Source organism: Pectinophora gossypiella, chromosome 8 (genome assembly GCF_024362695.1).
Source record: "Pectinophora gossypiella chromosome 8, ilPecGoss1.1, whole genome shotgun sequence".
Lineage (NCBI taxonomy): Eukaryota > Metazoa > Arthropoda > Insecta > Lepidoptera > Gelechiidae > Pectinophora > Pectinophora gossypiella.
This window is the reverse complement of record NC_065411.1, coordinates 3,736,893-3,753,748: the sequence shown is the minus strand read 5'-3', so window position 1 is coordinate 3,753,748 and position 16,856 is coordinate 3,736,893. Positions and strand designations below refer to the sequence as shown.

Below are 16,856 nucleotides of genomic sequence, written 5' to 3'. Positions count from 1 at the left end.
TAATACAAATTGACTGTCGTGTTATTTTATACCATGTTAAAGTATAATAATATTACAGTGAAAGAGCAAGCCACTAAACGATTGTTTTAAAAATCTATCTATTCAATTGCTTACTAAAGTAACTGTTTACACCAGTATGTTTGATATAAAATACAAATCAAATCAAATCAATTTATTTGCAAAAACACATAAATAAAAAGGTGGTAAAATAAAATTCAAACATACATCAAACTTTAGTAAGTAAGCAAAAATCATGGATAGATAGATTACTGAAAAGGCCCGTAAATATCATGCTATTTAGTGACATATCCTTTGTGTCCTAGAGTTTGTATGCAACATATTTAATATAATAGGTTTCATTTTATAACAGGGTTTCAGTTGAATACCTATTGATTGTAATTTTCATTAGATACGCCCGTGCTCTACAGTTTCCTGTGTGGCCATTGTTAGGTTACAGCAACCGTTGATTATTTGACCGCGAAATCAATTGATTCACGATTGCAACATTAACCGATTAAGAAAGTGTCCGGTATTGTTGATCTGAACGAGAAAATGTTTACGTTTCGTTGAATTGTTAGCATTACTGAGATATTTATAAATATTGTTTATAAATTTTATATTGTATTTGTTATTTAGTTATTACTTACGACAAACATATCTTCTCACCTTTCAGTATTGATACTCGTGAATGATTCATAAAATACTAACGTTTCCTCGGACTCGCTAATCAACGCGCGTTTTTATATAAAATATTATTTACCTACTTATTTATTTACAAAAAAGATTTGTTTTAAAAAAAAACGTGCAAATAAATACTTACATCATAGGAAACTACCTATTTGTCTCGTGGTTACCAGTGTCGTGACAAGTGTAAGCTAATTATGAGATGGGTTTTATTGTGCTCTGACTAGGCAGAACGCAGTTAGGACGTTGACGTTGTCCAATGCGCAGGTTAAAAAGTTACTCGCGCTTGCGCGGTTGCTTCCAAAAAACGGCGGGAATGAAAATTGTACGGTTGTCACAATGAGTTGATATATTAAAATTAGCAATTAATTTTAAACAATTTGTGATATATGTGATTTTATAAGTGACTGTGATATTATGCTGTGTATAAATTCATAATTTTTATTTGTTTGGTTACCTATATTGATACGGTTGGAAAAGTAAGTCTGGTGTTTTTTGTTAGTTTTATTTTCTCAAACATGGTTTTTATTTTTATTGTATAGTGAGAAAGAACAACTGTTTATATTGTTGTGTTGAAACTAACGTTATGCAGTGAGTATTTCATATTTCTGCATATTTACAATAAGTAGCAAAGTAGAACAATTTTTTTTTTTTTTTGTTTAGGTTTTCCCCGAAGGGTAAGGCAAAGGGAACTATGCCCATACAGCCATGTCTTACGTATTTTTTTTCTTGATGAATGATGAAATGATGAAAGGTGATGATGATGAAACCTAAGCCCCCACCCTCGGAGTAGACTCCTACTCCGAACCCCAAACGAATTAACTCGAAAGTCCGCATAAACTTTCGAGTTATGAAGCGGCTTCCTGACACGAAGCGAAAATAGGCAGATACACTTTGTTTATTGAATACTCCAATATAATAACACTCGCGAATGTCTTCCGACTAACTTAATGCGATCATCAACCACAAAACACCACTTCGTATTAATTATTTAGATTATTCAATGAAGAAAGCAACTGTCCCGTTCCCGTTTCCCGCCAAAAAGCCCAAAGTAGAACAAATAGAGACATGCGGTTCCAGGTTTGAATCCGCTGGGGTCTAAACCAATGAATTTCGAATTTTTTCGAATTCATGGTTAGATTGTAAATGTTTACTTATAAAGTGCTTAGCGGTAAAGGAAAACATTTTGCGGAAACCTAAAATGTGTCACCTAACCTGTGCTGAGCTGGTTTTCTGTTCGCGAGTTGGAAGGTCAGACAGGCAGTCTTTTCTGTAAAAAACCGTACCTGTCAAATCTTCAGGTTAGGTAAGCGGGCCCTGTGAACACGGGACAACCCTAGGGAGATGATCACGAGTTGTAGAGTACCCATGTCACACTTGAGGTATAAACGATAAGTAAGTAGATATGCGAGTTATTAGTAAGTAGATTAGCGATAATTTAATTAAGCATTTACCTAGTCTTCTTCTTCTATCGCGTGGGTTGTGAGGTGGAGTACCAACCTGATCAACCCTGGTGTCAGGGTTACTATTGAGCCGCCAAAGGCCTCTGACTTAGGTCATTTTTATTTATTTATTTATTTATTTATGATCACCAACAGAGTTAACAACAATAAATACATTACAAGTTACATATATATAAACAAGAGTAATTGTTACCCTAATTATAGGTGACAACGGCATGCAAAATTAACTACAGTAAAGATAGCTTAAATGAGAAAAAAAAAGAAGGCTAAAAGCGCATCACGCTTGCACAGCTTAGGCCATTTACACTTAAAAACATACACATTTGTTGTTATTTATAAATAATTGAGTACAAGTTACTTCTGTATGCATTGGGCTTACTCGAAATATCCAATTCAGTTTTATTACTTAAACTATTATACATCCTCGTTAATCTATTTAGTGGTGAATTGTATCCCAAGTTGCTTCTATCAAAGGTCTCAGAAAAAGTAATGACTACTTACTTATATCAGTCAGAAAAAGTCATGTAATGACTACTTACTTATATCAGTCAGTAAGTAATAACCGGGACCAACGGCTTAACGTGCCTTCCGAAGCACGGATCATCTGCTTTGGGACAATCAGGTGATTAGCAGCCTGTAATGTCCTAACCAAACTAGAGATCACAAAGTAGTTTTGTTTTATGTCTCTACCGGGAGTTTTTGTGGTATGTCTCTACCGGGAGTTGAACCCGGGACCTCCGGATCGTGAGCCCAACGCTAAACCACTAGACCACCGAGGTCGTTGAATCAGAATCAGAATCAGAATCATTTATTCAACGTAATTATCATGGATAAACTTGTTGAAGGTCAATGTAACATTTTTGAATTTACGTCATTTCGCAAGGTGTTATGGCTGAGGAGAAGAAATGACAAGAAACTGCAACAGCAACACATCTTTTAAATCTATGAGGGTACATTACAAGTTATTTAATAACTAGAGGAACACATTCAATACCAGACATTTTTATCATTTAGGTAATCATTAATCTTATATCTTATATACTTACCTAGTACCTAGGCGACGTAATTATTTACTTAGAACATGGTAAGTAAGTGTCGTTTGTAGGGCACAGAGTCCTTGCAAACGATTTCGCCTTTTTAACTCAGTGACACAGAATGCCAACGATTGCCAGTGAATGCCTATCAACCGGTGCATAACTTGTCTATATTGATAGGTAAACTTGCGATTGATTTGGAAATTAGTCTTAATAAAAGTTATTATTAGTTATTGTAAAAACGGACATGTATGTAATTATTAAGTATTTAAAGGTTTAGTACGATCTACTCTGAACCGGCGTGCGTGTATGAAGCGATTGATGAATGTGGAGGAAGCAAGAGAAGTGTGTCAGGATCGAAGCAAATGCAATTCTATAGTGTCTTACGTGGAACAACGTATTTTTAGCACCGAAGCTAGGAATAACCAGGTGGAGGCGGTATCATCGCGCATTCTTCTCTTTCTAATACGTCATAATAATTATAAAAGAGGGAAAACTAACTAGGGGAAAATAACATAGCTAGCACTATGTTGCTGTGCGTCTAGGCGCACGGCGCCCGCGCCACCGCCATATTCTGCCATATGACATTTTTAAAATTAACTTTTACAGTAAGGCACCTCCAGTCAGGATAAGTGCCTAGAAAAGGTAATAATATTATTTACAGTCATCATAAGCTTCAAAAGTCTGTTTAGTATGTAAATAAATAATAATGACATCATTGATTTGAAGTGGAGCACTTTGTTCATGGCTGCTCTTTCTTTTTTTTATTTTTGTATACCTATAGGAATTCAAAGTAGTAGTAGTAGTTTAAATTAAATTGTAGAAAGGAAATGAAACGTCCCGAACATGGCTTCGGTTCTTGAAAACCTGGCAAGCCTGTTCGGTATCAACTTTTGTCCTAAAAAGGAAGAAAAAATAATTCTTGTAAGTAGGTATATAGTGTTTCGTGTGATCGCGACACTATTTTATTTATATCGAATTATTTACATAGTTCCTTAGATAGATACTTCTTTATCGTATAAGGTTTAGGATTTAGGATTGGTTGACAATAATTATTTTTATTTAACTGGTCATGGTATGCTAATTACCTGTCTGTTGTTACATTTACAGTCAACTGTGACTGTTTATGTAAGTAAAAATAAAAAAATAGTATTTTAATAAAATAACGTCATCAAATACCTAGTAATAAGCCTAGTAAATAATTCAAATGTTAATATTAGAAGGTGTGAACGCAGTTTGTGGATTGCATTTTTTTGTAAAGAAATATAAGTTAGTCGCGTAGGATTTCGATCAAAATTGCTTCTATGCTGTTCTGGGAGCAAATAAAAAACATAGAACACGTTCAGCTGCTTGTCTTCCCGGGAATGTCGTAAAAACCGACAGAGGGATTGCGTCCTCTAACATGATGGACTAATGTTATGGGCGATAGGCTGATCCCTTATCACCATAAGGTTCATCATATCCATCTTAGGACTTCGTATCAACAGTGGCTGCAAGTTGTCTTTGATTACTTGTGGCTCTGCCCACCCCATTTGGGATTACGGGCGTGAGTTTATGTATGTATGTATGATTTCGATCAAATACGAAATAGCCCCAGCCGTAGCAGCCCCGTTGGAATAACGTTCGAATCTCACTATGACGTCGAGTTACCAATCCACGCAAGGACCTTAACCGATTAATGATTTTCGAATTCATGTTTGGGTCGTAAATGATTATCACATACCCGAGAAATGAGTTTCGGAGATACCTATGTGACATAATCTGTATTGGGCTGGTTGTCCTTTCGCGGGTTGGATGGTCAGACAGGCAGTCGCTTCTGTACAAAAAAACTCACCTGTCAAATCTTCAGGTTAGTTAGGCGGACCCTGTGAGTAACGGGATAACGCTAGGTAGATGATAATAGGACTTTAGATTGGTCTCATTCCATGCATCCATTAACTGCCCATATACGTCCCACTGCTGGGCACAGGCCTCCCTCAATCAACCGGAGCGAGTATCCATGCATCCATTCCGTTTAATTTGAAATATTTTGTTGTCTTTTGACGTGTTATGTCCCAATGATATAATAGAAAAAACACACGAACGCGATCAACAAACTCAATTAAAATTATCGAACGACCGAAACGCGACAAGTGGTAACTTTTTAATCTTTGTTGGAATTAGAATAGGTATCTAAATCAAATTCTTCTTATCGTCTGGGTTGTGAGGTGGAATACCAGTCTCATCAACCCTGGTGTCAGGGTTATGATTGAGCCGCCAAAGACCCCTGACGTGGCTCATGTAACGATTACTCACTTACATCAGTAAATAGTAACCGGGACCAACGGCTTAACGTGCCTTCCGAAGCACGGATCATCTTACTTTCGGACAATCAGGTGTTTAGCCTGTAATGTCGTAATCAAACTAGGGATCACAAAGTGATTTTTGTGATATGTCCCCACCGGGATTCAAACTCGGGGCCTCCGGGTCGTGAGTCGAACGCTCAACCACTGGACCACAGAGGCCATATCAAATTTAAACTGCAGTTTGTACAGCTGTCGCTCACTAAAGCTACAGCTTCAAGCAACTATAAATATAAAATTGTCTTTATTTCTTGAAACCTTTTGCATATGCAAATTGAGAAACATCGTAAGAAATATCTGAATTGAACCTTTAATAATTTACATTTAAAAAGGGCATGTCCTATAAACCGGTCGATGCTTTTTTACTCAAACACAAAAATATGTGAAACCGATTCGTTTCCCAACGATAACATTCAAATGTTTATCTTGACGCTTATTTGAAATAACAGAATACCTTTTAGAAATTCGCTTATTTTCAATACCTATATGGAAATGTATTCAATATTTGTTGTTAGTATTTGTTAGGATTACACCTCTACGCCCCTGGAATCTAAGCTACTTATCCTTTGTCTTAGAATAGCTTCATCGCTAGCTGGTTTCGTGGGAGAATATGGCGCATTATGCAGGTGCATGATGCATGAGTATATGACGCTCGCACCCTTGGAGACTGTCGCTCACGTCCGCAGAAGATTACCCCCGATACCTTGCACGTTCCGACAGTTTTATGAAAGCTTGTAAAAAGCGCATCTATATGATTTATACCCACCAGTTAGATAAGACGATGGAACTGCAATAAAGAAGTTGGAGGAGTAGCTTTGAAATTATTTAGAGCCAAGATAACTGCCAAATTCTTTTATTTAGTTACTTACTTGGTAAAATGAAGTAGTTTTGTGTTAAATCGCTGTATTAGTGGGAAGTTAGATAACGGTCTCTGTGGTCCATTGGTTAAGCGTTCTGCTCACGATCCGGAGGTACCGGGTTCGAATTCCGGTGGCGAAAAATCACTTTGTGATCCCTAGTTTGCTGATTTAATTACGTAGTCGTTATTTGGTCACCCTGTAGAATATTTTTTTTTGTCACTGCGCCACACCCCGGACACTTCATACTAACAACCTCGTTTTACACAGACACCACACATTAACGTTATCGTACACGCGCATCTGTGTGTGTGACGTTTGACGCCATATAATTCAAGTCTAAACTATTTTCGAGGGGGGTGAGGTAAACCTAGCTCAGTCTCTGGTGGGGAGCGGAGGGTTTCCGTTCTATACGTAGTATTATTCCTAATTCTATTGTTCACCGGCTTGCTTCTCAAACGGGAACCCCGATATCGGACTTGCACCAATGTTAATTTATCTTATGTGCAGTTTTCATTAACACCGTTGCTCGATCGTCATACGGTTCACCAACTATCACGTTGGTCTAACAGAAAGCTCGGTAAGGTACTTAGTTCATCCTGTGATGGATGTACCTTCGAGTACCCATTGGGATATAGTCGTGAGCTTATGTTGTTATATATATCGTGGCCAGATCGAAGAATTGATCATTTCATGACGTGTTCGACCATTTCATAAAATGGTCATATTTCATGAAATAGAATATCACTCGTTGGCCACATGAGGCTACATCATTATGTAAGTTTGGCCAGATCAATGAATACCAAACGTTTAACGATGACCATTTCATGAAATGATCGAGCACATCATGGGATGATCAATTCTAAAATCTGGCCACGACATATATATTTAATTAATTAATATTATCGTAATTTCAGATGAAGCTACCTGACCCCAGGCGCGTGGTCTCTGGCGTGTTTCCCGTACTGCAATGGTCCAGGAGTTACGACCTGGATATAGCCATCGGGGACCTGATAGCCGGGATCACAGTAGCTTTGACGCTGATCCCTCAGTCCATTGCGTACGCGTCCTTGGCGGGATTTGAACCGCAGGTAACTACGTACCTATTTAAAGTATATGATGTTATTACCAGGGTGGATAGAGTTACAAATTATTAATAAGACAATTCGAAGTCTCTATTTGTTCTTATGAGAAAGGAACTCCCTCTCTCTCTCTCTCTCTTTCTCTCTCTTTGGTTTTGTTTATTCCCTTATGTCATTGGTTTTCAATTGTTTTACCAGTGGTCATTAAAGGTTTTTGTTCGCAGCATGCGCCAATTTGGGGAAGGCTAAATCTTTCCAGAATTTGAAAAGTAACAGATTTTTTACTTTTATATTACTAAATGACGATTAACTTAATACTCGTCGCTGCGAACATTACATAATATTCTTAACTTTACAATCTAGACGATGAACTGATTGCTGCAGATAGATAGATAAAATACTTTATTGAGCACAATAGACACAAGATACAGAAATAAGGACAACAAATACAGAATGGCATAACAGGCGGCCCTATTGCTCGTGCAGCAATTTCTCCCAGGCAGCCTTTGGGTATAGGATGGCCTATCTTAATGAACTATGCTACAACTCTATTTTGTTTGCATGACTCACTGGCTATTGTGTAGTAATGATTCTCAGGGTTTTGTGCCTCTTGCTACCTTGAAGACCTATAAGGAAAACTAGTAAAATATCCAATAAGTAAACTAAAAGTTGTTTGAAATGTCAGCTACCTACAGTTTCTGTTTAGTTTATTTACATTAATTAAAATTACTTTTAAACTGAAGTCACGTGAATAATTCTCACCTCGAACCTAGATTTCTTTTATTTAATTTCAATCTGGGTAAAGATTGAGGCCACGATTTTCACTGGTTTGAAACTGACTTGTCTTTTGCGAGGTTTTGTTAACAAAAGTCACATCCGAATGTGATTTTTCAAAAAGGCGCCAACGTGGTTTTCACTATAAATGCGCTTATCGGCTCTTCATGAGAATACCTCTACGACTCCTGCAAAGGCAAACTTCGGCACGGAGTTACGGCTTCCAGCAGAAGTCATTCATACAGATATAATATTGGAACTTGTTATGTATTGTTAAATTTGTAATGGGTAAAATCAGACACTCTTTGACAAATATCCAAACAATTATTCATATGAATCTTCTTAAGCTTCTTTTTCAAGTTGACTCGGTCATCCACTCATTTATTAAAAGTACTTACTTATATTTGTATAAAATGTTACATTATATGCATGCAGTGTTCTCCTGTAAGTAATGAGGCAGTTGTATTTAAGCATATATTTTGTATATAAAATATATTATTTTTGTAATGTGTATTGTACTCATTGTTGGAGAACCAAATAAATACCTAAATAAAATACAGAGAATACAGAGAACAAATTTATACAGAAAATGAAAACAGAAATTGTAATAACTTTATGTAACATCCTTTTGTATATGTATACCTGTATTCAAAAATAAAGAAAAAAAAATAAAAAAAATAGCGGGATGTCCACCTGATATTCCTAGCTGCTTGACTGATTATGTCGGTGATTTGAGGAAGCAAATTGAAGAAATCCGTGAATATAATCGCACGATACATTCATCACCATTTACCATTTTTTACCATATATTTCTCCATGTATCTTCATTTTATTTATTTATTTAATGTTTGGGAGACCAACAGTAATTTATAAAGTTACCTGATAATTTATTTATTATAATGGAAGAGTAATTTTCGGTAAAAGAAAATAAACATTTCATTTTTATTCTTCCATAGATCGCTCGCTTCAAACGATCGTTTCAGATACGGTCTATGGACTAATTCAATTTGACATGGTTAGGTGATTCGTGTAAATCATAAAAATCACGAGCTATACTGCTTGGGTATGGGTACTTACCTAATATAACTACTTAATAATAACTAAATGAGGAGCTCGCAGCGGTAAACGCGCTCGGTCTGCGATTGTTGAAGTTAAGCAACTTTCGCAAAGGCCGGTCATAGGATGGGTGACCACAAAAAAAAGTTTTCATCTCGAGCTCTTCCGTGCTTCGGAAGGCACGTTAAGCCGTTGGTTCCGGCTGCATTAGCAGTCGTTAATAACCATCAATCCGCGCTGTGCCCGCGTGATGGTTTAAGGCCCGATCTCCCTATCCATCCATAGGGAAGGCCCGTGCCCCAGCAGTGGGGACGTAAATGGGTTGATGATGATGATTAATAATTAACAGTTTAGTCTGTTTTCTTCTTTTCTTGGTTTCCATAAAAACTTTATGTACTTATAGTTTGCAATTAACGGAATTAAGCGGAATTTCGTCTGAAAATTTCATTTATAATTGTATAACAGAAGGTAATTTTACACCTGAAAACTTTTTTAGAGGCATACAATAACGAATTGGTAACTCTCCATCCCGCACCAATCAGTATCGGGCGCCGACCTTACCCCCTTTGGATCTTAACTTTAGTCATAGAATAAGGAATAATACGTATAGAACGGCAACTCTCTGCTCCCTACCAGCGTCTGAACTAGGTTTATCTGATCCTCCAACACAATTTTAGACTAGAATCGTATGGTGTCAGACGTCCCACACACAGATCCGCGTGTATAATATCGTCAACGTGTAGTGGCTGTGTAAAACGAGGTTGTTTTGTATGAAGTGTCCTGTTTGTGCTTTAGTCTTAAGCTGCAAGCTGTTAAGAAGTAAGGGGGAGAACGCGGACTATCTACCTTGCTCGCACTTACGTATTGGCGGCAGACGGTCAGAATGTGATTTTTGTATGGAGTGTCTCACCTCCATAAACCTAAACTAATTAAATAGACCGGTTTACAGATATCGACACGTACTACCAACTAAGCGAACCTAGCTACCCTAAGTGAATAAATTATTTATGGTTTCTGATTTCTGACACAAATGTAAAGCAACAGTAAAGCCATACCTACCTAAAAATAAATAGCTATAGCCGGGTAAAGTAAATAAAGAGTAAAAATCTCTTCTAGTAGACCAGCTTTTGGTATACCAGATTTTCCTATAGGGGATAATAAATATAATGATAAAACACTATATTACGCACTCATTCACAAAGCTTATTCTGAGGTGGGCAAGCTGGCCTTATCGCAGCGGGGATATAAAAATACTAACAAGAAAGTTATCCATGCAAAGTATTATAGAAGGAACATACCTAACATAGACGCGGTTAAGACTTTATTATCAGCAAGTTTGAATAGCACGAACTTTTTAACAGCTCTTCATTCTACGATCACGAATTTGGCTCACAACTCACAATGCGATGCATTATAAGTAGTATTGTACGTAGCGATAATATTATTACTATTCATTCTTTTGTGCTGTTCATTGATAACATCCGTTTTCTTGTGATATCAATTTAAAGACAGAGACAGTGAGAGTTCATTGAGTGCGTAGTTTAATAATTAGCAATTCATATTTTGATGACTAAATAAAATTTAAAAGTACCTTCGCGGCACAGCAATGTTCAAGGTAGAATGTTAAAAATTGGTAAGTATGCGGACTATTTGTGAGTAACAAAGAAATCGTGCATCTTTTTTTTTTTGGAACTCTGGCCCCAATAGATTCAAAAAGGGGGTGAAATTTTATATGGGACTTTTCGCATTTTTTAAAGTAGGAAGCTGAAAATTCGTACATTAGAAAACGTGTTAAGTACATCTAATTTAACGCGAGCGAAGCCGCGGTCAACTAGTATAAGTACCTCTATATTCATATTTTTTTCTCCCTTTTGCGCGCAATCTATCACCTTTGGATAATGAACACTTCTTGTGGTGTATAGGTATCATTTTAGGTAAGCGACCAGTGTCGCTTGGGCCTTAGTTGGCTAGATCCTGTGGTAGCCTTCTTCTTAGTCTTAGTTGTATGTGCTCATCCATGAGCGGCCTGGCTATACTTATTTATATAAATTATTTATTTATCTTATTCCAGTATGGGCTGTACGCGTCCTTTGCCGGTGCTTTCGTGTACGCAGTAATGGGGACATGTCCACAAATCAACATTGGTCCCACCGCACTGTTGTCCTTGCTAACATTTACATACACAAATGGTACCAACCCGGACTTTGCTGTCCTTCTATGCTTCATCGCAGGCATCGTGCAGCTGATTGCGGGTGCAGCTCAACTTGGTAAGGATTAAGTTCTTCCCCTTTCGTGTGGGTTGTGAGATGGATAACTAAGCTTAGCAACCCACCAGGGTTATTATTGAGCCGCCATAGCCCCTTGGCATGGCTCATGTGACGACTACGTGCTTACACCAGTAAGCAGTAACCGGGAGCAACGGCTTAACATGTCTTCCGAAGGACGGTGTAACGATAATATTTTTTTATACAATACAGTACTCTTTTCTGCACTATACTATAGAATTAAGAATAATGTATATAGAACGGTAACTCCCCGCCCAGCAAATCGTATCGGGTGCCGAGCTAGATTTACGTACCTCACATTATCTAGGTCTTACTTTAGTCTAATATAATCCGCCAAGGAGTAAGGAGGACAGCGCGCGAATTGTCTGTCTCACTCGCATTTATATATGTAGTAAAATAAATATACTTATTGCACACTTACAAGCATTTTCTTTCAAACAAGCTTAGGGTGAAAAAAGTTGTAAATAGGAGCGGTATTATTTTCTACTTTAGGTTTTTATCTTAAAAAAAAAAAACTATAATGATCCCGCTTCGTTCGATGCCTCGTTTTCGCCTTTTTGTAGTTATGATTTCTCCGATTGGTCAAGTTCACTCGCACGACTTAGTAATCTAATCCACATTATTATTTTTTGTGTTAAATAGGTAATACAATATTTTTGCCTTCCTAAAGCGTTGGAACATGATACTTCGAAGTTTACTAGTAGTGGCTACAGACGTCGAAATGTTGAAATAAAAATGATTAAATAACCTATTGTCTTACTTTCCTAATGTTTTATACGTAAATAGACGACCTTGAAGACTGACTTGTAGAACACAATCAAACTTATTTACTTAAATTAGTTTTCAATTTCAAATATAGTTTTTCTCTTATTCTTTGTGTTATATTTCTTTCTTTCTACCTTTGATCTTCAACAACAATTTTTTTATTAGTCAAAGAGCTTCCTTTGCTTTATAAAACGTAGGTACATATTTATACCAACTATACAATACTCTTTGTATAAAGTCGCCAGTCATAATCTTTCTTTTTTACTCATGTAGTTATTTATAAATGCCAACCAGTGTTATTGCAAAACGAAGACAAAAGAATACATACTAGGTTTAAAATAATAATCCTCGCTACGAAAGAAGTTGGATTTTAATTAAACTAATTGACAAGACATAATAATTCTATGCAGAATTTGCGACAGTAGCGCCTCTAGTAGACTTCTTTAGTGACACGGATTATATTTTAGATCTAGTTTATCTGTAAGTCTTCGTCTTGTAATAATACTGCAAGTCTTTAAGCTTTTAAAAAAATTTTATCTTATAACATTAACGTTATTCGAAAAGTCTATACAGATTGAGTGAATGACCGGAGGATAGCGAGAAGTTTGATGTAGTTTCAATGCATTTTGTATGGGATTTGCTAAGGTCTCGGGAATGTGGTGATTTGATCTCGGGAGGATATTACAGTCTTACATCAAGTCTCTTCGAAAACTTGACTTGAGAAATTGTTGATCCGTTTATGTGTAGGAATAAAATATGAAATGAAGTTTGAGGTTTCCCGATGGGGACATTGTCGAAACCACTTTGTGAGACTGTCCTTTGTTTGACTTTCAGACTTGAATTACCTGATAGTCTGAAAAAGTTAAAAAATTCCGTGCTTCGGAGGGCTCGTTAAGCCGTTGGTCTCGGCTATTAGCCATAAAAAACATCTCCACCAACCCGCAGTGGAGCAGCGTGGTAGAGTATGCTCCATACCCCCGCTTGATTGAGGGGAGGCCTGTGCCCAGCAGTGGGACGTATATAGGCTGGTTATGTATGTATGTATGAAGTATGAGGGCTCGGTATGCTGTAGGTCTCGGCTAATATTTACCTAAGTGTAGTCGTTACAGGAGCAATGTCAGGGGCCTATGATGGCTCAATAGTAACCATGTAACTTGACGAGGTCGATTATTTATCCTACACCTACTTGATAGAAGACTAAGAGCCTCTTTCACTAGCACACCATAGTGGCGCAATCACCAAAATGTTTGCAGTCGACACCTGGGACCTGTTTAATAAAACTTACAATTGTAAATTACAATGACAATTTGATGTACATTGCGGAGTTTGTGATCACAAATATTTTGCAGTTTCATATTAGCTACGTAATGAACTACAAATTGTCGTTGTAATTTACAATTGTAAGTTTTATTAAACAGGCCTCTGGTGTCATGTTGGCTGCGCAACCCACAAGACGCCCGTTGAGGTAGTGTTTATACAACTAACTAAGTAGTATGCAGTCGACAACTGGTGTATTGTTGGTTGCGCAACTCGCAAGACACTAGTTGAGGTAGCGTTTATACAACTATAAACATTTTGTTGGTGGCGAGACCGTGGTGACTTAGTGAGATGTGGTCCCTAAAGTACAGTCGATTAACATAATAATAGACGAAAATCAGGGGCATTATTTGATTATATTGTATACCGTCTCAGAAACGTACAGGGTGTTAGTGATATCGTAACTAATACTGAGGGGGATGATTCAGACCATGACTCTGAGTTGATATCAAGTGGAATTTCCTGATGGAAAATTCATGAAAATTTTAGTGTTTTGTTTTTAATTATTTTCAGTTCCTTTTGCGACGGTATATTCCAGTTGATAATTACACAGAATCATGGTCTGAATCATCTCTCTAAGTTTTCGTTACAATGTCACTAACACCCTGTATACGAGTATTATCTAATGTAGAATTGATATTACATGGAATGGAACAAATTAAAAAGAAGGCGAACGTCGAGTCTTATAAGGAAGTCAAACAATTGATAGACAAGAATGGATAATGCTACACCGACAAGAGCGTGGCTCTTAAACTGATGACGACGAACATTAATATAAGTACTTGTAGTAGTACGAAGCATTCTCCACATTTATTTATGACGCAGAAATCAAAAATCAGAATCATTTATTCAACGTAATTATCATGGATCAACGTGTTGAAGGTCAATGTAAAATTTTTGAATTTACATCATTTCGCAAGGTGTTATGGCTGAGGAGAAGAAATGACAAGAAACTGCAACAGCAACACATCTTTTAAAAACCAATGAGGAATATACATTACAAGTTATTTAATAACTAGAGTAACACATTTAATACAATTGTTATCATTAATCTTATAATGAGCTTTTTTACATACAGTAAGCTTCACATGAGCTTTAAATTTATTTTCTGACAAATTCAAAATATTATCTGGTATTTTATTGTAAAAAGATTTCTTTTGCGTTTCAGGTTTTCTAGTAGAATTCGTATCTTTGCCTGTGGTATCCGGGTTTACATCGGCCGCAGCAATCACGATCGCGTCTTCGCAAATCAAGGGTCTGTTAGGCCTCCGGTTCAGTTCGGAGTCCTTTCTATCCACCTGGGAAGGAGTATTCAAGCACATACAGAGTACTAGGATGCAGGATACCTTACTAAGTCTGGTCTGCTGTATCATTCTCATGGGGATGAAGGTATGTACTTTGAAATTGTAAAAAAAATAACACCAGCTTAGAAGGCTTTTCTCGCACTGTGAGGTCGCAGATTAGAATCCATGCATGCGCCTAAACCGATGATTTTCGAATGGGTGGCCTTCCACTCGCCTACTTTATTGTCCTATCGTTAACTATCCAAACTTCATTCGCCTATTTTCATATTTAATAATGGTATAAATTCTTTTTAGACTTTTTATTGTATCTAATCAAATAATGCCAGATATAGTTTAGGATTAAGAATTAATCTAACCTTTTCGAATGTAGATTTGGATCGTAAATAATTATCACGTCCTCAGCGGTGAAAACTCACTTTCCCGAGAAATGCGTTTCGGAAGTGTGTGATCTAATTTGTATCTGTGTTTTCTACTCGGCGTTCCCCTCTGCCGAAGTACATGAACGATCGGTTCGTGTTTTGTTATTTGTGTGACCTTTTTATTTTGTTATGCTTTATAAAGACGTTGATTGTCCAGGATTTCTGCCCAGTTAAAGGCAATAGGTTCGCCCCCTATTACATGGGACTTAAACATACTTAGCTGGTAAGGCGTGAGTGTAGGTATACAGGTTGTTAGTGACATCGTAACGAAAACTGAGGCGGATGATTCAGACCATGACTGTGAGTTCATATTAAATGGAATTTTCCGTCCCAAAAATATGGAACTGAAAATAATCAAAAATAACATTAAATTTTCATGAACGTGCCCCAAAAAGTGTATGAAAAAAATGTAGTGTAAAGCAAGCCTAAAAGCAACTCTCGTTTATAGCTCTCCTTTTCTATGAGGTCTTCTACGAAGGCCGAATAACTCCCAAGTTATAATTAACAAGGAGAGTTTATATCAAATTAAGGCTGCAATACGAACTGATCTTAATATAGTTCCTGTCTTATCAGCGTCCTTATTGTTAAACGTTAGTTGACGTAGTTTATTGCAGTTGGTAGCATAATTAAGTCGATAAATCATGGCGTGCTGTACAGCGAACCTCGGTACAAGTTTGGTTGGCGAAGTATGTACACTGTTTGATTGTCAAACTGAGGAAGCAAACCGCTTCTTAGTCCTCGTCTTCTTGTACCGCCTTGCTGCAATTTAGTTTTGTTAGTATAGATTCTTGGGTTTATTATTATAGATTCAATATTCAAACATAATTCTCAGAACCACAAAGTTAGTTGACAAGTTTCTTGTTCTGAGTATTACATAACATACATAATTATGTATATAGGGTGTTAGTGATATAGTTAACAGGTACTGTAACCTGGAACCTGACAGAGGGCAGCAGTAACTGTCAGTACTATTCAGAGGCAGAGGACAGGAGTCCTAGTCTCTCTCTCTCTATTTAAGAGCTGCGCTCTTGTCGGTGGAGTAACCGCCATTCCTCTCTTCTTCCCGCCAAAACCTTCACCTCCCGATACGACACGACCTGCACCTTCTCTTTTATTTGTTTCATAAATGTTATCCTAGGTCTACTCCTTCCTCTCTTCCCTTAAATTTTTCCTTCTATAATGTTTGTTATAAATGAATCGAGGAGTCCTAGTATGGCTTTGTAATAGACTACTCTGGGCGCCACCCCACTTGCGTCAGACAAAGTACTACGGGGCGGAAGGCAAGAGAACCATTGCCCTATTTTTCCCTAAAAAAGTAGTATGGAAAATGCTGCACCGACAAGAGCGGGGCTCTTAAATTGATGATGATGATGAGTGACATCGTAACGTAAACTTTGAGGGACGATACAGACCATGATTCTGAGTTGATATTAAGTGGAATTTTTCGTCGCGAAAGTATGGAACTGAAAATAAT

General features: G+C 37.2%; 1 protein-coding gene across 1 annotated transcript in view; it reads left to right on the top strand.

Moving 5' to 3' along the window:
* The first annotated feature begins 913 nt into the window (after positions 1-913).
* Positions 914-16,856, top strand: part of LOC126368877 (sodium-independent sulfate anion transporter-like) — a 59,933-nt gene continuing 43,990 nt past the window's right edge. The window contains exons 1-4 of the mRNA XM_050013081.1: positions 914-1,163; positions 7,298-7,471; positions 11,364-11,559; positions 14,828-15,048. Of these exons, the coding sequence (XP_049869038.1) occupies positions 7,298-7,471; positions 11,364-11,559; positions 14,828-15,048 (591 nt within the window). The 5' untranslated portion in view covers positions 914-1,163. The remainder of the gene's footprint in view (positions 1,164-7,297; positions 7,472-11,363; positions 11,560-14,827; positions 15,049-16,856) is intronic.